Genomic DNA, 22,869 nt, shown 5'->3' on the forward strand with positions numbered 1-22,869 from the left:
TAAAGATAATTAATACACACTCACCATTATACACAAGTTGAACACTGTGGAATTTCAAAGTAAATTCCCAAAAGTGGAAAACTGGGCAGACTTATCCAATAAATTTTCCTCGAAGCATGCAATATAGTTTGAACAGCAGCGAAGAGTTTACTTGACCGGATGATACAGGGACATTTTTCAAATAATGAGAAAGTGATGTGTTATGACTTCAGTTATGATGCCACAGTAGTACCAGCCAGCCAATCAGCTCACAGTTATCATGCTGGGTTCAGGTTGCCATTTAACAGCAACCAATCACCACTAACATCTCTGACTGACTTAACTACCGATACCACCATCTCAAATTCTGAAGCAGCACTGCTCATTAAATATCTAACTCAGGGGTCAGTTTATCTGCCCGACATTAGTTCTTAATGTGTCACCACCAGACTGTAGACCCCAAATTAGATCCCTTATTTGCAAACATCACCTGTGTAATGAAGGGTTTATGAACAATTGACTTTATTCTAATTCTGGCTAATTGTTCACAGCAAAATGTTCTATTTAAAGCTTTAGCTGAGCAATCAGAACATGCGGAAGCAAAATAATAGCTGCTGCCTTTATATTAAGAGCTACACTTTCAGCCATGCAACAGGACATTCATTTGAACAGCACAAAAAGTTTAACGTATCACACATCAGAGGAATTTTTCAGGGAACAGAATTTAAAATATTTAGTCAGAATTGAAAAGTACAATATATATTGGAAAATAAATACTGATTTCTAGTGGCAGGAGTCACAAAAAGCCAAGTGCTGATCTTACATAGATAGGAAATGAAATGGAAAATATTGATCCAGAATACTATTTTGAACAACAGAACAATGGGACACAGGTTCAAATGAATGAATGATATAGGACTGATATTAGATGCTTCTTTTTGTAAAGAATGATCAACATTTGGAATGGACTTTCCAGACAGGGTGGTGGAGGTGAAACCTTGGAACTGTTTAAGAAAAGACAACGTGCAACAATGGGAAAGTGCAGGGAGATCCTGAAAGGGTGAATTAAGATGAGCCAAGTGGCCTTCCCCCTTCCAATAGTGTGCGTTGTTGTGATCCCTTTCCTGTCTTTGAATACAGTAAAGTGCAGATGGCTGAGGAAATCCATTCAAGAATCATACAATGGTTCCAGCACAGGAGGCAGCCATTCAGTCTATCATGGGGCACTGGCTCTCTGCAAGGGTAACTCAAATAATCCACTCCCCTGTTCTTTTCCCTGGAGCCCTCAATTTTTTTCTCTTTAGGTGCTTATCCAATCTTCCTTTGAAAGCCCTGATCAAATCTACCACATTCAGGAAGGCAATGGCTGCAGGCTCATGGGCCCAGCATCCCCTCCTTTCTCTGCCTGTCCCTGGAGTTGTAAGGTCTCTTCCTCTTCAAGGAGAGAAAGCAAGGTGCGAGAAGTGAGGAATGAGAACATTTGTAGAGAGTGACCATGGGACATAGGTGTGAGATGACAATAGAATGAGAAAGAGGTGAGGGAGAATGTGGACTTTTCAGATGAATATTTAAGGAGATGGTGGATAAAAAGGAATGTATGGAACTGCAAGGTGCGTTGGTCAGATGAGTGCTTTGTAGGAGAATGCTTGAAAAGTCAAGAGTGCTGGCTTTCAACACAAGTAGTATGCCACTCACTTCTTCTGATGCAATGAGGTCACTAAGCTTTTCACAATACTGCATCCAGATACTAGGCTCCACACAACAGCTGCTCACAGACTCCACAACCTCCAGCAATACCTGCTTTGTTTGAGTGAGTGGGCTCTTCACCTCATCCAGTGAAAGTAGTTCATCCCTTTAGTTCTCACTTCTGATTTGTGCCTTGTAGCTGGTGGACAGGTTTTGTGGATTATATGCCCCCTTTCTCTGTTTCATCTTACTCTCCATCTTCTGTCATCCAGAGGCCTCTGACTTTGTTTGTCACGCCTTCCCCCTCCTGGGAATGAACTGCACGGCATCCATACCCAAACATTCATATCTGTAAGGACAGTTCTCTGTTCTGCTGCAGTTTTGCTCATCAGCTTTCAATTCCAGTTCATATGAGTCAATGAAATTGGTACCCCACCAATTAAGTAAAACTACTTAAACTACTAGTTTTACTCTAAATTGCTACTTGAACTTTTCCATAGTTACCTTAAACTATATGATACTACAACCACTGTGTCCCCCTACCTACAATTGATCCATCTCATTCCTCAGAACCAAATCCACCAATGCCCACTTTTCTTCAAAGGAGCAGAAACATATTGATCTAGAAAATCCTTTGACTCACCATTTTTTACAGATGCATCATAGAAAACATTCTTTCTGGTTGTATCACAGTTTGATATGACTCCTGTTCTGACCAAGACCGCAAGAAACTACAAAAGGTATCACGTAAACCAACCTCCCACCCATTGACTTTATCTACACTTCCCGCTGCCTCGGAAAAGCAGCCAGCATAATTAAGGACTCCATGTACCCCGGGCATTCTCTCTTCCACCTTCTTCTGTCGGGAAAAAGATACAAAAGTCTGAGGTCACGTACCAACCGACTCAAGAGCAGCTTCTTCCCTGCTGCCGTCAGACTTTCGAATGTCCCATCATATATTAAGCTATGACTGTAACACTACATTCTGCACCCTCCTTACCTTCTCCCTATGTACTCTATGTTTTGTATAGCGCACAAGAAACACTACTTTTCACTGTATACTAATACAGGTGACAATAAGAAATCAAATTAAAAACTCTTCCCCGTCTCTTCCCTTTACACTACTGCTCTGCCAGACTATATTAGGACAATTAAAGGGTCCCATTAAACAATACTCTACATTTATCATCCTGTATAATCCAATGCAAAGTTTGGCGAGGTCGGCATCAGTGACAAACCAGAAAGAACTCGCACCCTGCATCGCCGGCTCGGCTTCATCGGCCTCTCGCCGGCTCCGGCCGCTCCTCCCTCCTGCGGGCACCAGCCCCCCGGCCGCTCCTCCCTCAGCTCCCCCTCCCCCGGCTCCAGCCGCTTCTTCCCCCCCGGCTTCAGTCTCTCCTTCTCTCTCCGGCCGCCATGATCAAAGCGACGCGGCCACGGAAGGACCAGCCCGCCGGTGCCCGCACCGCAATCGGGCGACAGGAACGCCGCCGGAAATCCCGTCGATAATTCGCCATTGATCCCGAAACCTTAGCCGGCGGTAGAAAGAAAGCGGCGTGGCGGGTGAGCCGTGTTAGTTTCAGTGTGTCGGAGATTAGGCCGGCACCAGGGCGGGCTGCCTAAAGTCAGTGTTTCTCCGAGCGACAACAGGACGGCAGGTCCCCTCTCCCTGCGGTGCGCATGCTCGGCGAGCTTCATTCAGGCGGCTGGTTTCTGTTGGTGACCGAGCTTACTGTCGGCGGTCGGTGATTGCACTGGAGACTGGCTGCACTCCACAAGGTTTGTGTGGTCTCCTGTGAAGGATTGTTCAGGGGTAAATTCAGAAACTCTGGGGGGCGGGGAATCAAGGTGGTTCCTCGGTGCTAATCAGGCCACAAATTCCTGGAATTATTTTATTTCTCCTCCCTTCACCTGTGATGTGCTGTTCACTTGAGGTTTTGCTTGCTCCCATTTGGAGTTTAGTGGCTGTGCGATACAATTCTGTGTACAAGGGGTCAACTTGATATATCGACTAATAGGAAATGCTGCAATCACGTTTTCAATGTTTTTTCCCCATGTGTAAAATTAGTCTTTAACCCATAAGGTGAGATGCATCCTGGCTTATAGCTATGTCAGCACATCTTGCCCTAACTGTAAGGCATTTCGTTTTGCCACTTTTTGCTAAGTGCAAAGCTGGACAAGATAGTACAGAAGTTGAAGATCACGGTTGGAGTTCTGATGTTTGCCCTCGCAACTCCATTTGAAATATTAATGATTGTTTCTAACACCCATGTTATACTATGCTATACAGGAGATCCCATGTTTGACACCCGGTATGTGCTGAACCAGCACATCTCTGGCAGGGGTGGAAGTGAGCCAGAATTCCTGCTTCTGATCACAATGTAGTGAGCACTGCTGGAAGATTTGTGAGTGTGGATGCACTGAGACTGGAAGAGGTCAAACTGGGGACTTGGTCAATTTAGCAAGAAAAGGACTGAGCTAGGAACTGGGGAATGCTGATAAATCTCATCTGAAGGCTGGGTCAAGAACGACACAGACTTGCAGGCCGGAGATGCGTCTCAGAGGTTCCTGAAAGTGAAATGAAGTTAGTGATAAGGGGTGGAAATCATACTGGCACCACTATCATTTGGATGTCAGGTTATTTGGGAGTTCCACTAGACTAGTCACAATGTGTTCTCTGAAGTCTTGCTGCATCTTAGCAGGTGAAAAGTAAACAAACACCTGCTACTTCAGAATAACTAGCCAGAGTTATTTTGCATTAACGTGCAAGCAGGTTATACATTATTTTTAAAAATATCATTAGTTTAATATATTGGTTAATTATTTTTTGCTTGGGGAAACAGGTCTCATATTTGGAGTGTGGGCTTTCTGTACAGGTAGGAAATAAAGTGTTTGCCTTCCTTTAGCAACATATCACATCCTCAAGCTGTCACAATCGGCTTTACAACCAATTAATTATGTTGTTTAGATACTTATACAAGCAAACGTAACAATCAATTTGCACTCAACACCAATAACTTCACAGAACTTCCACAAACAAGGATTGCCCAGATAATCTGTCTATCCTGATGTAGAACAAAACATCTTGGTTGGGACACTGGGAGAACTCCCCAGATTATCTTCTTCAAATACGACCATGGAATATTTTGCTTGAGCAAACTTGTGGAACTTTGGTTTAACATCTGTCAATGTTGCACTCCCTCATTACTTCATCTTTGCCTAGATGATATACTGAAATCTGTAGTTTGCATAACAAGACTTAAACCTTTATGACTCTGAGGCAAGACTGCTACCAATTGAGCCAAGCCGAACAATCAAATTAATTCTTCTATCCATATCCCTTTGTACCTTTTCTGCTTCTGTCCAGACTATTTACTGTGCCGCTATTTTTGCATCGATACACAATTATTTCACTTTCCGATAATTCCTCTATACTATGACCTGCAGTGCATCTTCAAACAAAATAATTTGCCACTTGTTATATACATAGAATCTTTTGCCATTAGTTTGGACAATAAGCCAACTTTTCACTATGTCATGGGTTCAATTTCCACTGCAGAGACTTGAATGTAAAATCCATGTTAACTCATCATTGCAGTACTGATGGATGCTGCATTGTTGAAAGTGTGATCTTACAGATGAAGTGTGAGACTGAGATTGGCCATTATCACACGTGGAACCTCGTATGAAAATTGGCTGCCAGTTTCCTACATTATAACGGTGATAACGCAGTGCTTACTTGGTTGTAAAATAGTTTGTGATGCCTTGAGGATGTAACAAGTGCTCAATAAATGCAAGTCTTTTTATTGAAGTGAGATTTCATTATTGACAACTCACTGTGAACACATCGACTTGGAAAATTAATTGCAAGCAATGCAAACTGTAAATCTATGCTTTTGTTTTGCTAAGTGCATTGATAATCAGAAATCCCTTCAATGAAGATTTTCAGTGGTCTGGCCAATCCAAGGAACACATTTTAATTGATCCCTCAAAGTTAGAACCAAGAAGTCAGGAATGACAAAAAAAGCCATCCAGCTCCTTCCTCTAGTACATCAACCACTCATTGTCATATCTAATTGCGTTTTGAATACTGTAATGATTTTGTTATTATTTCTCTCATTTTAAAATTTATCGCCATTTAAATAATCTCTTCCCAGTGTCTGTTTTAAATTCACACATCTTGGGACACTATGGGGCAATTCAGCATGGCCAACCCACCTAATTCAGATTGAATCATTTTTATTTCCATCCTATTTTCCTGGTTTTGATGGGATAATTGGTTTGCTTTGTACCCTTTGATAATCAAAATCTTTTTTTGTAACAAGAGCTTACATATCGTATCTTTAATGTAGAAAAGAACAGCCTGAGTTGGACGATCAGCCATGATTGTGGTGAATGGCGGAGCAGGCTAGAAGGGCCAAGTGGCCTCCTCCTGCTCCTATCTTTGTGTTAACCTGTTGTAAACATCTCTAGATGCTTCACAGGAGTGTTATCAAAGAAGGCCTAGAACAGGGCCCCACAAGGAGACATTGGACAAAGAAGTGGGAGAATTATCTTAAAGGAGGAAAGAGAGATGAAGAGGTTTAGCAGGAGAAGTCCAGAGTTTTGGGCCTGGACACCTGAAGACACAACCACCAATGGTGGAACAATGAAAAGTGGGGATGCTCAAGAGGCCAGAATTGGAGGAGTGCAAAAACCTCAGAGTCGGAGGGCTAAAGGAGATTAGGGATATACAGATATGTTCTAAGAAGCAAATGGGGAAGAAAAAATAGATAAAAGGAATGAAAGTGTGGATGATGAATCATAGAATGAGAGTCGATCAAAAGCTTCATTGAAGAGATGGGTTTTGAGAAGGTTTGCAGGGGAAATATTAGTAGAGGCAACAGGGTTAGGTAGGGAGTTCTAGAAAAGGGTAGAAGCACCCAGAAACTCACCACCAATGGCTTGACAAAGGACAGTGGTGGGGTGGGAGGGATGGAGAAAGGGAAAGCAAGCAAAAAGCTACAATTGGAGGGCTGAAGGTTACAGGTGGGAATATAAGGTTGAAGAAGATTACAACGCTGTGGAGGAAGTTATTAAACAAAGATGTTGGACTCATAGCTAGCATAAGCCTGTGAGGACATGACGTGTGAGACACTGAGTACAGGACAATGTTTTGAAGTTGTGAGTTTATGGAGGGTGGAAATTAAAAAGCTAGTTAGACTATTCAAGAAATCCAAGTCTAGAAATGATAACAGTGTGGATAAGGGCTTCTCCTGCTGATGGAGGAAAGATAATGTCAGAGATACTACTAATGATAGATGTGATGTGGTGTTTGAAACAATGGTTTGGTCTTACAGGATGCTAGCATTCAGCCTTTTCGCTTCAACCTGAGCAGGTTTTTAAAGCTGGATGCTAGCAGCATATGGAAGTCAATTTTGTCCTTGTAGATTATATCAGTGTGTACGAGCACTGTGAATAGTGAAGACAAGGGAGCCAAGGACAGAATCTTCAGGGACTAATTTAAGGGTGCAGGACATGTGCTGGCTGCATTTGAACAAATGAGAGTGATATCAGGGGAGTCATAGAGTCATAGAATCCCTACAGTGCAGAAGGAGGCCATTCGGCCCATCGAGTCTGCACCAACCCAAATCCCACCCAAGCCCTATTCCTGCAACCCCACATATTTACCCTGTTAATCCCCCGACACTCGGGTCAATTTAGCATGGCCAATCAACCTAACCCACTCATCTTTAGACTGTGGGAGAAAACCGGAGCACCCGGATGAAACCCACGCAGACACAGGGAGAATGTGCAAACTCCACGCAGTCAGTGACCCAAGGTCGAAATTGAACCCTGGCGCTGTGAAGCAGCAGTGCTAACCATTGTGCCACCGTGCCGGGATGTGCCATAGAGCTGGACGGTGGAAGAAAATTGTCAACTATACCAAACACTGCAGAGAGGATAACAGGGAATAATGCATCACAGTCACCATCACAGCACATGGTCTTTGTAACTTTAACCGGGACAGTCTCAGTGCTGTGAGCAGGGTGGAAGTCTGCATCCTTCCACGTTATATACCCGAAATTTATATAACTTTTCCTCACAGCTCATCACCTTTACTCCGGCAAGTCTTTTCTGCATTATTTCTAATGCAAATAGATAGGTTTTACAGCGACATGACCAAAGTTGAACTCAGTCTTTATTCTCAGTGTGATCTGGCTATTCTGGTCTGCCTGTATATCCTAGCATTCATTCAGCTTGTGTAGTTGCTTTGCCGTATCGTTTGGACATTATATGTGATATTTCTGTTGGCACTGCATTCCCAAGTTCTTTATCAAGTGCTAGTTCGATTTCAGTCTTTGTACACCCATGTCCCACATTTCCTTTGACTTGAATAATAATACTTTTTCAAGCTTAAATGTAATTTGTTGTAAAATAAAAGCAGAAAATGCTGGCAATTCTCAGCCGGTCAGCCGGCACGGCGTGGTGGCACAGTGGTTAGCACTGCTGCCTCACAGCACCAGGGTTCGATTCCCGACTTGGGTCACTGTCTGTGTGGAGTCTGCATGTTCTCCCCGTGTCTGCGTGGGTTTCCTCCGGGTGCTCCGGTTTCCTCCCACAGTCTTGAAAGACATGCTGGTTAGGTGCATTGACCCAAACTGACACCAGAGTGTGGCAACTAGGGGAATTTCACAGTAACTTCATTGCAGTGTTAATGTAAACCTACTTGTGGCTAATAAATATACTTTACTTTGCAGCATCTTTGGAGAGAGGAACAGAGTGAATAGTTCAGGTTGATGACCTTTTGTCATTGTGTTGAAATGTTAACTCTCCACAGATGCTGCCTGACCTGCTGAGTATTTCCATCATTTTTTGTTTTAATTTCAGATTCCGAACATCAGCAGTATTTTGGTTTTGTATTGTTGTGTATCTGCAAACTAAATTCTTCACCTTTAGCATCAGTGTCCTCTTTTATTGTCCCCTTTTCATTACCCTTTTGCTTTTGGATCCTGTAGTATTTAAGGAGTGCTGCAAATGACACACACAGCTGGAAATTTCCAGAGATCTATCTAAAGGGGAGCTATTTTTGAATCCTACATTTTATGAACCTGCCATTAGGTTTCCAGTTCTGGAATAGGAATCAACCTTTCAACCCCTCGAGCCTATCCCACCATTCAGTCAGATTACAGCTGATCTGTACCTCAACTCCATCTTTTCTCTGTGTCCCTTGATCCCTTATGGATTTGCTTGAGAATTTCAATTGACCCAGCATCCACAGCCTTTCGCGGGGGACAATATTTAGCAACTGGAACTGACTTGAATCAGGCCATTGAGGTTGGCCTATTGGAGAATGAACTCCCTGATTAAGGATCCAAACAAAACAAAAGAAATCCCTGATTAAGGATCCAATTGATGGGCTAATCAGGGAATCTTTGCTTTGTAATTAACCGGGTGTATCAGTTCCTCTGACACCCCTGGAGGTAGACTGCTGACTGATAGCACTCTGTGTACTGCTGTTAGAGTTGTAAATAAAGGGGATTTTCACAGTAACTTCATTGCAGTGTTAATGTAAACCTACTTGTGACTAATAAATAACTTTACTTTAAAGGGATTTTGGTGAAGGAACTTATGCATCCGCAGACTTATTACAGGAACATGACATTCTGGAGTCATTGACCAATTACATTTTTGGGGGTCTTCTCTTAATGAATCTTGCAGTTAAAAATATATTTAATTAAGATCAAGAAACACTGCTAATCCTGTTATTTACTTGCACCTGGTCTTTAGGTTTATGAGATGGCCACTACTGAAAATGCAGACTTAGAAAACAAAGGAGAAGCGAAACCAACGAGCAATAAGACACAATGTCCATTAAAAGTACTTTACTGTGGAAGTAAGTTTGCCGGATCTATAAATTTATTCTGCATGCCCTGGAGAACAAATGTAGTTAGAGAAACCTTGGTATTTTGATGCTGTAGGTTACTGCGGGATGAAACATTCTAGGTTTCATAGATATTCTCAGCATCTTCTTTAAATAATTGCACTTCTGCTAATATGTTGCTCTCATCATTCTTTATATCTGATAGGAACTAGTGTCCTTCATGGTTCAATAGCCTGTCAGCAAACTTCAAGATTGTGGGCTTGTGCCTTAACCTTACCTCTCACTCCACATGCCACAAGGAATACCCTGGGCATCCACCTCCTAGTTAGAAAGAAGAATGTGACTTGGTTGAGTAGATGGATGAAGATATGAACTATTCAATCGCAGAACTTTGCTGCCCTTCTAGAAGATAGTCCTACATGGCAGATGGGCTGATGATTTCAGTTTGCTGTGGAAGTGTTTTTGTCTCTGAATTTAATCAGCTTGTTGGATAAATGTGGAAGTGCAAGTGCATTTCAGAAGGCAGGAGATGAAAATGTGACCTCGTTCCAATTTTCAACTCTTGCTGTCCAGAGTCATAGAGGTATACAAGAGAGGAAAAGGCCCTTCAGCCCATCACGCCTGTGCCGATCAAAGACAATCCACCCAACTATTCAATCCCATTTTCCAGCACTTGGCCCATAGCCTCGTGTGCCTTGGCATCACTTACTGTAATCGCTCACGGCAGGAGTTACGGTAGAGCTTATTGCTCACACTATTTCGTCATATTGGATGGAGGAAGATACATAGATCTGGGGAGAGGAGCAAAATGGAAATGATGTTGAATACCTTAAAGCAAACTTAAACTTAAAGCAAAGTTACAGAAATACCAGTTTATCGCAAATAGAATCAAATACCAGCAGTTAAATTGAACATGATGATGCTCTAAGTAGGGAGTTAATGCTTTTATGTAGTGTTTAAAAATACTTAATGCCAGCATCTTAGTACTTGAGCCAAAACATGTACACAGTTGACCAGTGAAGTTACATTAACGTGTTAATGATATGAGTTAGGTTATCTGCACACTTATAGTCAAGAGGTAAAAAAAACCTCACCCATTGAGATCACAAAATTAACTGTTCTGATCGTTAGACACAAGCTCTTGTCACAACTTCACTTTGCACCAGTTTTGGAAATAGAGTTAAAAGCTATCATTATAGGACAGGGTATAGAGTATAAAAGCTGGAGTCTGATGATGCAGCTGTATAGAACGCTGGTTAGGCCGCATTTGGAGTACTGCGTCCAGTTCGGGTCGCCGCACTACCAGAAGGACGTGGAGGCGTTAGAGAGAGTGCAGAGAAGGTTTACCAGGATGTTGCCTGGTATGGAGGGTCTTAGCTATGAGGAGAGATTGGGTAAACTGGGGTTGTTCTCCCTGGAAAGACGGAGAATGAGGGGAGATCTAATAGAGGTGTACAAAATTATGAAGGGGATAGATAGGGTGAACGGTGGGAAGCTTTTTCCCAGATCAGAAGTGACGATCACGAGGGGTCACGGGCTCAAGGTGAGAGGGGCGAAGTATAACTCAGATATCAGAGGGATGTTTTTTACACAGAAGGTGGTGAGGGCCTGGAATGCGCTGCCAAGTAGGGTGGTGGAGGCAGACATGCTGACATCGTTTAAGACTTACCTGGATAGTCACATGAGCAGCCTGGGAATGGAGGGATACAAACGATTGGTCTAGTTGGACCAAGGAGCGGCACAGGCTTGGAGGGCCGAAGGGCCTGTTTCCTGTGCTGTACTGTTCTTTGTTCTTTGTTTGAAAATTTAAATATCTAGGAAATTGACTTACTGGTTTGCATGTCCCAACTCTGAATTAAGCCTGAGCTGAGGGGCCTTTTCCCCTTTTAAACTGCATTCGCTTCTGTGTATTTACAACATTATATAGTTTATTTATTATGCGCTGCTCTTTAATCCTTTTTAATCAGTTAATTGCTTTAGTCAAACGCGAGGACCTTTGGCTCTTTGTAGTTTACATGTTCTGAAATGTTTTGAAATTAAGGCTTGGCTGAAAATGTACTCATTTTTGTTAATTGTTCTGAATAGTTACAACTGTTTTTTCCCCCCTTTTTCTAGTCTGTTCATTGCCAACAGAGGTGAGTGGAATTAATTCCATCAATGGTATTGTTATCTTCTGGTTAATTTCTCCCCTTTTTGTATTTCCCTTTTAATTTAACCCATTTCTCTTCTGTTTTGCTTACCTTCTACATAGACATGTTTGAGCAATTTAAGTGGTGTCTGTACGTAGGAATCCATAGTTATGGACTGTACAGCTGGGGGCAGGGGGATGGCAGGAGTGAGAAAGGGAAGTACAAGAAGAAGTACTTCACCCCCATCTTAACGTATTTAATTTTAAAGCAAACATTATTACCTTTGGGATATCTAATGCTTAGTGTAATTAACTCTTTATAGAAATTATTTATTTTTCAGTCTTGTGCTCACTAGAAAATCATTCATCTAGTGCCAGCTGCAAGACCCATCAGTGAATAATTTAGTAATTAATAACTCGGCCTTGAACACAGGTCTGAAGGTATCTCTGCCCCACGGATTTGATGTCAGCTGAGTATTACAGTGTACTCGCACGCTGGGAAATTTGGAGACTAGTCTTCAAGACCAGGGGGGAAAAAGCACTTATGTGAGTCAGATGTTAAATATATATATTTAACAGCTTCATGCTGTGTGTAGAGAACTTGAAACATTGAGTCCCGGCAGAAGAAGGAAAATTGTCCTGTATTTCAAATATTTCTATTTTTATTTGCCAAGATTTTACTTCAGTGAAGCACCGACACATGTAAAATTAATAAATTATTTGTGCTTTTTCATTAACATGCTGTATATGCCCCCTGACTTTACAAATTCCACATGTGATCAGTTTATTCAAGCTACATAGTAAAGCATAAGATGAGTGTCATAAAAGGACAGGTTTCAGAGTGATGGATTATTCATTCATTACTTTATTTGTGTGGCTGTGCTAGTTTTGAATCCCACTATTTACGTCGCTCCATTCCGTGACGATCCAGATGATTTCTAGAATATAAGTTTAAAAATATCTCTATAGGGAGTCAGAAGTAAGAACCTTTTGACCAAAAAGCCGATAGGTTTGTGCCATTGATTCGGAGAAGGCCATTGACACAATACAGAAACAAATGGTCAAAGAGGCAACTGTTTCTGGACAGAAGGAATTGATGAATGTGGTGAGAAGAGGGGCAACTTGTCTTGATCTCTTAGGTTTGTCAGGTTTTCACTGTCCTTAGTAACAAAATGATTTTATATATATATATATATTTAATTTCTTTGGTTTTAGATAAAACCATTCATTAGCTATAGATTCATATGTACATTGTTTTCACACGGGAGCAAAATTTGTCTGACTCTCAAATTCTCAGTCATCCAGAGTCCTTGACTTTCTTTGTTTTGTTTTTACCCTTCTGTTTAGTTGTCCATTTGGTTAGGACAGGTTTATGTATTCATATAGCAAACATTAATTTGTAGCTATTGTATTTTCCAATTATATTTTCATTTATTTACAACATATTGTTAGAAAGTTAATTTACTTTGCATAGTTTATTTTTTCTGACCACTTCAAATAGTTATCTTGCCTCTGCCACTAGAGGTCAGCAATATGCCTTTTTGAATCTTGCATCATTGAGTAGTGAGCAAGTGATTTGGGATCTCAACTACTTAGAAGAACATGGCAACCTCCACTGTACTGAATCTGAGATGGCAGATACTTGTTTTAAGACATGGGCCTGAATTTTCAAGATGCACGGCAGGGAACACATCCTCACCGACAGTAACTCCTATGCCATATTACGCTCTGACGAGCATGGATTGGCAGTAGGTGACTTTTGCCCCACACTCGGAAGGAAGTACCACCTTTGAGAGCTGCCAGCCAATCAGATTCGCTGGTAGCTCTCCAGTACCTCCAGGCACAGTGCTGCAGTGACTGGAAGAGACACTGTGGGGAGCTGCCTGGCACTAAGTCCTAGGGACCAGAGGACAAGGTAAGTGCCAGGGATACAAGGACGGGAAGATAGGGAACGCCTGGGGAGTCATGAGGGTGCCATCGTGATTTCAGACAGTAGGCCAGAGTGGGTCCGGAGGTCACCGAGCCATAATGGGAGGCCCCCTCCCCAGTCTGAGTTTCAACTATATTTATGCATCATCACCCCCACCCCAAGTTGTCATCTGCCCGCCAACCTAAAGAATGAGGTTGTGCAGGTAACGGTAATCTGGGACCCTGACATTGAGGCCCTAAACTCTGACATCCAGACAGTGGTGTAGTGGTATTGTCACCTGAGTAGTAATCCAGAAACCCAGGGTAGCACTGTGAGGACCTGGATTCAAATCCCACCTCAGCAGATGGTGAAATTTGAATTCAATAAAAATCTGGAATCAAAAGTCTAATAATGACCATGAAACCATTGTTGATTGTCACAAAAACCCATTTGGTTCGCTAAGGAAATCTGCTGTCCTTACCTGGTCTGGCTTACATGTGACTCCAGATCCATAGCAACATGGTTGACTCTTAAATGCTGCGTGAAGGTCCTAGCAAGCCGTTCAGTTCAAGGGCAATTATGGATTCGCAGTAAATGCTGGCCCAGCCAGCCATGTCCACATCCCAGGAATCAGCTACTGTTCTGTTTTTTATATCACAGCTTCTGATTTGGTTTAATGGAGATTCACCAGCAGCTCTCCAGGCTGGATGAGGCACTGCAGGGAGCTGCCTGGCACCACGTCCTGGGAACCAGAGAACAGTCCCCTTAAGACAAGTAACAAATATTCCAAAGAGTCCTCTTTAAAACTAAATATAACCAAAAATGAAAATAAATTGAGTTTAAATGGTACTCTGGTATTAAGTCTATGCACTCTTGAACTAAACTGTTGATGGGGCGGCACAGTGGTTAGCATTGCTTCCTCACAGCGCCAGGGACCTGGGTTCGATTCCTGACTTGGGTCACTGTCTGTGTGGAGTTTGCATGTTCTCCCCGTGTCTACATGGGTTTCCTCCCACATTCTGAAAGATTGCTGGTTAGATGCATTGGCCCAAAGAGGCGTCGCACTGTGACAACTAGGGGAATTTCACAGTAACTTCATGGTATTAGCCCAAGGCCCTCATTTGGGACATATCTGAGTATTGGCATAATTTGCCACTCTGGTTTTCATGAAGAATTGTTGCATCCGTTGCATTTTCCGAGAGTTATATGACATTTAGTTTAATGTACGTCATTCTAATGGCAGACAGAAGGAAAGACTCTCTGAAAGGGGAACATTCATAACTCAGTTATGGTCTTTGAATTATTTCATACATGTGCTTTCTTACAGTATTGTGAATACATGCCCCAGTACACCAAGTGCAGACAATGGCTGGAAAAAAATTGCCCAGAAGAATTTGCAAAACTCAGTATAGGTAACAACAACGTAACATTTCTTGTATAATATTTTTTGGTCTATTGGAGCAATGCTTTAGGATGTAATTGCCTCGTCTCCTGGGAAGATGTGTAATCACATTTATGCTGTAATTTGTACCAGGACATAATTTCTCACCTCATTAATGGTGCATATGATGCGCAGCGTATCTGTTAATAGAGTGTTCATATTACAGCACTACATTTTCCTGCAGCTTTAATACATTTCGCCCTGACCTTAACTACCTCCACAATTATTATGTTGCTCCAACTTTTCTTTCAAAAAAAGTACATGATATAAATGATTAATTATTATATTTAGTGAAATGTCAAATATAAAATTGTGAATTTCAACAGAGGATGTTGCATAATGCATATGGATGTTGCATATGGAGAACATTGCACCTCTGGTACAAAACAACCATCTGAAACCTGGCATTAACTGTTCAGAAAATAGCTGATTACTTTGTCAAGAGTGGGAAATAGTACACAAGATAGGAGCTCTGCTGGTGCATGTTTTGTAGCTACAATGTATAATGCACAAACCTCACTTTATCTTGATTTTAATTGTCTTACTTGATAATCATAACTTGGATCAGTATTAGTGCCCCAAACGATGTGCACGTTTATCGGATGTTGATCACAGATCAACCACACGGATTACATAGAAATTGGAGCACGCACACAGAATGTTTCCCAACCAGTTCATGCATCTTGCAGAAACATCTTTTCCATATTGTGAAACTCAACTTGCTTTCCTTTATTCTTTCATGGGACGTTGGTGTCGCTGAACAAGGCCAGTATTTGTTGCCCATCTCTAATTGTCCTTGAACTGAATGGCTTGCAAGGCTATTTCAGAGGATAGTTAAGAGTCAACCACATTGCTGTGGTCTGGAGTCACATGTAGGCCAGACCAGATAGGGACAGCAGATATTCTTCCCTAAAAGATATTAGTGAACCAGATAGATTTTTATGACAGTAGTTGGTGATTTCACTATTACTGAGACCAACTTTTAATTCCAGACTTAATTAATTGAAATCAAGTTCCACCAGCTGCCGTGGTGGGATTTAAACCCATGGCCCCATCATTCGCCCTCTGGATTATTAGTCCAGTGATATTATCACTAGTCCACCATCTCCTTAATCTGAACACAATCTTATAAAACCAGCCTTGCGATGATTTTGTGCAGATTCACAATTACGTCCTCACATTCCAACCCATCTGGAGAAATTAAAGTTGGCTTTCACCTGTTTCTCAGGCATTTGGAGAGGTGGTGATGTAGTGGTATTGTTACTGGACTGGTAATGCAGAGATCCAGGTTAATACTCGGGGGACCTGGGTCTGAATCCCACCACAGCAAATGGTAGAATTTAAATTCCATAAAAACCTGGAGGAAAAAATAAAAGGTCAATGATGGCCATGAAACTATTGTTGATTGTTGTAAAAACCCATCTTGTTCACTAATCTCCTTTTAGGGAAGGAAATTTACCATCCTTAGCTGGTCTGGCCTACATGTGACTCCAGATCCAAGACACTCAGTTGCATCAAACTGCTACATAGTTAATAAAAAGGAGTGAAACCTGATGGACCATTCAGCATTGACCTAGGCAACAGAAAAAACAACAGCTAGTCCAGCCCTATCAACCCTGGAAATTCTTCTTTGCTGACATCTGGGGACTTGTGCCAAAATTGGGAGAGCTGTCTCATAGACTAGTCAAGCAACAGCCTGATATAGTCATACTCATGGATTCATACCTTGTGTCTCAGACCATTCCTGGGTAGGCCTTGTCCCACCAGCAGGACAGACCCAGCAGAGGTGGTGGCACAGTGCCATACAGTCAGGAAGGAGTTGCCCTTGGAGTCCTCAACATCAACGCTGGAACCCAGTCTCCTGACATCAGGTCAAAAGTGAGTTGGTAGCAGCACCATAGACCAAGCTGACCGAGTGCCCAAGGCCCGAGACCCAGTGCCAGACTGGTACTGTGATAGGTGATGAGGGAACCAATGAGGGAAAGACATACTTGACCACATCCTCACCAACCTGCCTGCCACAAATGCATCTGTCCTTGCCAAAATCAGTAGCAGTGACCACCACACATTGAGGATATCCTCCATCGTGTTGTGTGGCACTATCATCATGCTAAATGGGGTCGATTTTTAAAAAAAAATTCATTCTTGGGACATGGACATCACTGGCTGGCCAGCATTTATTACCCAACCCTAGTTGCCCTTGGGGAGGTGCTGGTGAGCCACCTTCTTGCATCGCTGCAGTCCACGTGCTGTGGGTTGATCCACAATGCCGTGAGGGAGGGAATTCCAGGATTTTGACCCAGCGACTGTGAAGGAACGGCGATATATTTCCAAGTCAGGATGGTGAGTGGCTTGGAGGGGACCTTGCAGGTGGTGGTGTTCCCCTGTATCTGCTGCACTTGTCCTTCTAGATAGAAGTGCTCCTGGGTTTGGAAGGTGCTGTCTAAGGATCTTTGGTGAATTGCCGCAGTCCATCTTGTAGATAGTACATTCTGCTGCTACTGAGCATTGGTGGTGGAGGGAGTGTTTGTAGATGTGGTGCCAATCAAGCGAACTGCTTTGTCCTGGATGATGTCGAGCTTCTTGAGTGTCGTTGGAGCTGCACCCATCCAGGCAAGTGGGGAGTATTCCATCACACTCTTGACTTGTGCCTTGTAAATGGTGGATAGGTTTTGGGGAGTCAAGAGGTGAGTTATTTGCCACAGTATTCCTAGCCTCTGATTTTAAACATATCTAACTCCACTATGTTGTATGGCTTTACCATTATGCTAAATGGGGTAGATTTCGAACAGTTTTAGCAACGCATGAGGCACTGTGGGCCATCAGCAACAGCAGAATTGTACTCCAGCACAATCTGTAACCTCATGGTTCGGTCCATTACCACCAAGCCGGGGAACAACCCTGGTTCAGTGAAAAGTGCAGGAGTCTATTCCAGGAGCAACACCAGCCACACTTAAAAATGAGATGTCAACCTGGTGAAGTTGCAACACAGGACTATTTGCATTAAAAACAGCAGAAGCAGCAAGTAATAGAGATAAGCGATTTCACAATCAGTGGGTCAGATCCAAACTCTGCAGTCCTACTACATCCAGTCATGGATGGTGGTGAGCAATTAAACTCACCAGAGGAGAAGTCTCCAAAAATATCCCCATGCTCAATGATGGAGAAATCCAACACATCAGTGTAAAAGCTAAGGCTAAGCAACAATCTTCAGCCCGATTGCCAAGTGAATGATCCATCGCAGCCTTCTCAGGAGCTCCTGGTATCACAGATGCCAGTCCTCAGCCAATTCAATTCTCTTCAAATGATATTAAGAAACAGCTGAAGGCACTGGATATTGCAAAGACTATGGGTCCTGACAATATGATGTGGAGATGCCGGTGTTGGACTGGGGTAAACACAGTAAGAAGTTTAACATCACCAGGTTAAAGTCCAACAGGTTTATTTGGTAGCAAAAGCCACACAAGCTTTCGGAGCTCCAAGCCCCTTCTTCACTCACCTGAAGAAGGGGCTTGGAGCTCCGAAAGCTTGTGTGGCTTTTGCTACCAAATAAACCTGTTGGACTTTAACCTGGTGTTGTTAAACTTCTTCCTGACAATATCCCAGGAATAGTACTGAAGGCTTGTGCTCCAGAATTTGCCACGCTCCTGGCCAAGCTGTTCCAGTGCAACTACAATACTGATACCTACTGGGTAATGTGGAAAATTTCCCAGGTATGTCCTGTACACAAAAAGCAGGACATATCCAACGTGGGCGTTTACCACCCCATCAATCTACTGTCGATCATCACTACAGAGATTGAAGTTGTCATCATTGCACCAGCAAGTGGCACTTCCTTGCACAGTGGCACAGTGGTTAGCACTGCTGTCTCACAGCGCCAGGCACCCGGGCTCAATTCCAGCCTCGGGTCACTGTCTGTGGAGTTTGTACATTCTCCCCATGTCTGCGTGGGTTTCCTCTGGGTGCTCCTGTTTCCTCCCACAGTCCAAAGATGTACAGGTTAGGTTGATTGGCCATGGCAAATTGATCCTAATGTCAGGGGATTAGCAGGGTAAATATGTGGAGTTACGGGAATAGGGCCTGGATGGGACTGTGGTTGGTGCAGACTCGATGGGCCGAATGGCCTCCTGCACTGTCGGGATTCTATGATTCTATAACCTATGCACTGAAGCTCAGTTTAATTTCCTCCAAGACCAGTTGGCTCCTGATCTCATTAGTCCTTGTTTCAACCAGAATTTAAAGAGCTTAATTCCAGAGGTGAGAGTGACTGCTCTTGACATCAGACAGCATTTGACCGAGTATGGCATCAAGGAGCCCTTGCAAAACTGGAGTCATTGAAAATTTGGGAAACACTCTGCTGGTTGGATTCATATTTGACACAAAGGAAGATAGTTGTGGTAGATGGATATTAATCATCTCAGCCCCAGGACATCATTGCAGGAGTTCAGGGTAGTCTCCTAGGCCCAACCATCTTCAGCTGTTTTATTAATGACCGACCTTCCATCATAAGGTCAGAAGTGAGGATGTTCGATAATTGCACAACACAATGTTCAGCACCGTTTGTGACTTCTCAGATACTGAAGCAGTCCATGTCCAAATGCAGCAAGACTTGGACAACATCTAGGCTGGGGCTGGCAAGTAGCAAGTAACATTCATGCCACACAAGTGTCAGGCAATGACTATCGCTAGCAAGAGAGAATCTAACTTTCGCTCCATGACATTTAGTGGCATTACTGTCACCAGATCCCTCACTGTCAACATTCTGGGGGTTACCATTGACCTGAAACTGAACTGGACTAGCCATGTAAATACAGTGGCTAAAAGAGCAGGTCAGAGGCTAGGAATCCTGCAGAGAGTAACTCGCCTCACTCCCCAAATCCTGTCGACCATCTACAAGGCACAAGTCAGAAGCACGATGGAATATGAGTGCAGCTCCAATAATACTCAAGCTTGACACCATCCTGGACAAAGCAGCCTGCTTGATTGGCACCCCTTCCACAAATATTCACTCCCTCCACCACTGATAAACAGTGGCAGCACTATGTACCATCTACACGATGCACTGAAGGAGCTCACCAAATCTCCTTAGGTAGCACCTTCCAAACTTACGACTGCTACCATCTAGAAGGACAAGGGCAGCAGGCACAGAGGAACATCACCATCTGCAAGTTTCCCTCCCAAGTTACTCACCATCCTGACTTGGAAATATGTAATCATTCCTTCACTGTCACTGGGTCAAAAACCTGGAACGCCTTCCCTAACAGCACTGTGAGTGTACCTACGCCTCAGGGACTACAGTGGTTCAAGAAAGCAGCTCACTACCACCTTCTCAAGGGCAGTTAGGGATGGGCAATAAATGCTGGTCTAGCCAGCGATGCCCACATCCTGTAAGTTAATTAAATTTCAGGTTGGTTGCATCTTCCCATGCCTAATTTATCCTGTAAGAAAGTCATTGGCAATATCGGAAGCTATTATCTTTTCCAAGTCTTTGTTCATCTGAAATGGGCGATGGGCATCTCACCTATGCGTGTTAATCTCCTAACACCGATGCAAACCTCAAGTGCAAATGAGCAAAGTTTACCCAGGTTTGAATGCCTATCTTTAAATATCCTCCACAAGCTGGTCAAGAAATGACCACAAAATCTTCACATTGCATTTCTGGATCTGGGAGCAGCAGCAGTGGTTGTCCTGTCTGCATAAAAAAGTGCAGACTGTTTCTGGCCCAGCCTAGATCTTCTCATTCCTCCAATTTGAGACTTGCAATATATCTCCTTTCACTGCTTATTTTCCAGAAATGTGTTACTCTGCATTTCTCTGCATGGATCTACATGTCACCTATCTGTCCATTCCACTAACCTGTCTGTGATTTGTTCTATTCTGCCTCATAATTCTGCTCCCAAACATAGCACCTTCAGGAGACTTCAATACGAACGCCCTTCTATTTATAGCCAAGTCAATCATGTAAAATAACAACATGAGACATTGGGCAGAATCATCCCAAAATTTGTCAGGGTGTCAGTTTCAGACTGAAAACCGGTGTACATCTCTCCAGCTGCACAGCCAAGTTTCTCTCCAAACATTCTGGCACTTGGTGCACAGAGAATCTGGGGCCATGGTTGGCACCGTCACTCTGGCGGGGCATGTTAGAATGGCAAGACTTGCTTCACAGAGATCAAAGGGTACCCTTAAACTGTGCAGAAAATAAACTCCCCCCACAGACACTGTGGGCCTCTGCCCCTGGCATCCCCCCCACCCCTCCTCCCAACAAGCATTGGGCACACCCCATCCCACCATCAGGCTCCACAGAGGGCCTGCCCTGGCACTGTCAGATAGGCACTGCCTAGGCACATCCCTTACTACCCAGGGGCTATACTTAACTATGCGCCTCCCCGACGTGATCATCGCGACTGGTTTTCCTTGATTTTCTTGGTTTACCCGGTATGACGTCACGTCAGCTGAGTGGGATGTGTTGAGGGCGAAGTAGCTGTGTCAAGCCCGCTAATTATATTATAATGTATGCAAATCAGGCTCACGCCCTCCCTGGTCATGAATCTCACCATATCATCCCAGGTGGGGGTGAGTAAGATCCCAAACTGAAATCTCACCAGTGCACATCCCGCATTTGTCCTCTCGCGAGATTTAGCGGCCATTTATGGGATTTGTGCCATAGTTAGTGTGGCTGCTAAGTCATGGCCAATGAACCGATTCCTCGGTAACCTGGGTATCCTCCTAGTAATTCATGCCAACATTTTTATTTCTTATATTCTACCTTGTGGACAACATCTGTCTGATTTCCTTATTTATGCATCCAGTGATCATCAACAGCAGCGGAATTGTACTCCAGCACAAGCTGCAACCTCATGGCCCGGCATATCCCCCACTCAACTATTACCATCAAGCCAGGGGATCAACCCTGATTCAATGGAGAGTGCAGGAGGGCAATGCCAGGAGCAGCACCAGGCATACCTAAAAATGAGGTATCAACCTGGTGAAGCTACCAAACAGGACAGCTTGCAATTATGAAGGGCACAGATAGAGTGAACAGTGGGAAGCTTTTTCCCAGGTCGGAGGTGACGAACACAAGGGGTCACGGATTCAAGGTGAGGGGGGCAAGGTTCAACACAGATGTCAGGGGGACGTATTTTACACAGAGGGTGGTGGGGGCCTGGAATGCACTGCCAAGCAAGGTGATTGAGGCGGACACGCTGGGATCGTTTAAGACTTATCTACATAACCACATGAACAGACTGGGAATAGAGGGATACAAAAGAATGGTCTAGTGAACACATGAGCGGCGTAGGCTTGGAGGGCCGAAGGGCCTGTTCCTATGCTGTATTGTTCTTTGTTCTTTGCATGCCAAATGGCAAAAACAGCAATTGATAGAGCTAAGCGATCCCACAACCAACAGATCAGACCTAAACTCTGCAGTCCTTCCACACCCAGTCGAAAATGGTGGTGGACAATTAAACAACTCACTGGAGGAGGAGGCTCCACAAATATCCCCATCCTCAATGATGGAGGCGCCCAGCACATCAGTGCAAAAGATAATGCTGAAGTATTCACAGCAATCTTCAGCCAGAAGTGCCAAGTGGATGATCCATCTCGGCCTCCTCCACTGGTCCCCAGCATCTCAGATGCCAGTCTCCAGCCAATTCGATTCACTCCACGTGATATCAAGAAACGGTTGGAGGCGCTGGATACTGCAAAGGCAATGGGCTCTGATAACATTCCGGCAATAGTACTGAAGACTTGTGCGCCAGAACTTGCCGCTCCCCTAGTCAAGCTCTTCCAGTACAGTTACAACACTGGCATTTACCCAATAATGTGGAAAATTGCCCAAAAACGTCCTGTACATAAAAAAT

The 22,869-nt window shown here is 43.5% G+C and overlaps 2 protein-coding genes across 5 annotated transcripts in view; one reads left to right on the forward strand and one right to left on the reverse strand.

The window, feature by feature from the left end:
- Window positions 1–3,103, reverse strand: part of ccdc62 (coiled-coil domain containing 62) — a 51,680-nt gene extending 48,577 nt beyond the window's left edge. The window contains exon 1 of one of the 4 annotated variants that reach the window (XM_078227050.1): window positions 2,920–3,103. In XM_078227050.1, coding sequence (XP_078083176.1) covers window positions 2,920–2,943 — 24 coding nt within the window. In that variant the 5' untranslated portion in view covers window positions 2,944–3,103. Of the gene's footprint in view, window positions 1–2,903 lie in introns of all 4 variants that reach the window. The other 3 variants (XM_078227049.1, XM_078227048.1, XM_078227051.1) reach the window with 3 other exon arrangements.
- Window positions 3,104–3,313: 210 nt separating this feature from the next.
- The window catches only part of denr (density-regulated protein), a 30,902-nt gene continuing 11,346 nt past the window's right edge, over window positions 3,314–22,869 (forward strand). Inside the window, exons 1-4 of the mRNA XM_078227054.1 lie at window positions 3,314–3,444; window positions 9,436–9,541; window positions 11,645–11,664; window positions 14,894–14,978. Coding sequence (XP_078083180.1) covers window positions 9,445–9,541; window positions 11,645–11,664; window positions 14,894–14,978 — 202 coding nt within the window. The 5' untranslated portion in view covers window positions 3,314–3,444; window positions 9,436–9,444. The remainder of the gene's footprint in view (window positions 3,445–9,435; window positions 9,542–11,644; window positions 11,665–14,893; window positions 14,979–22,869) is intronic.

Source organism: Mustelus asterias, chromosome 13 (assembly GCF_964213995.1).
Source record: "Mustelus asterias chromosome 13, sMusAst1.hap1.1, whole genome shotgun sequence".
In the NCBI taxonomy this organism is placed as follows: Eukaryota; Metazoa; Chordata; class Chondrichthyes; order Carcharhiniformes; family Triakidae; genus Mustelus; species Mustelus asterias.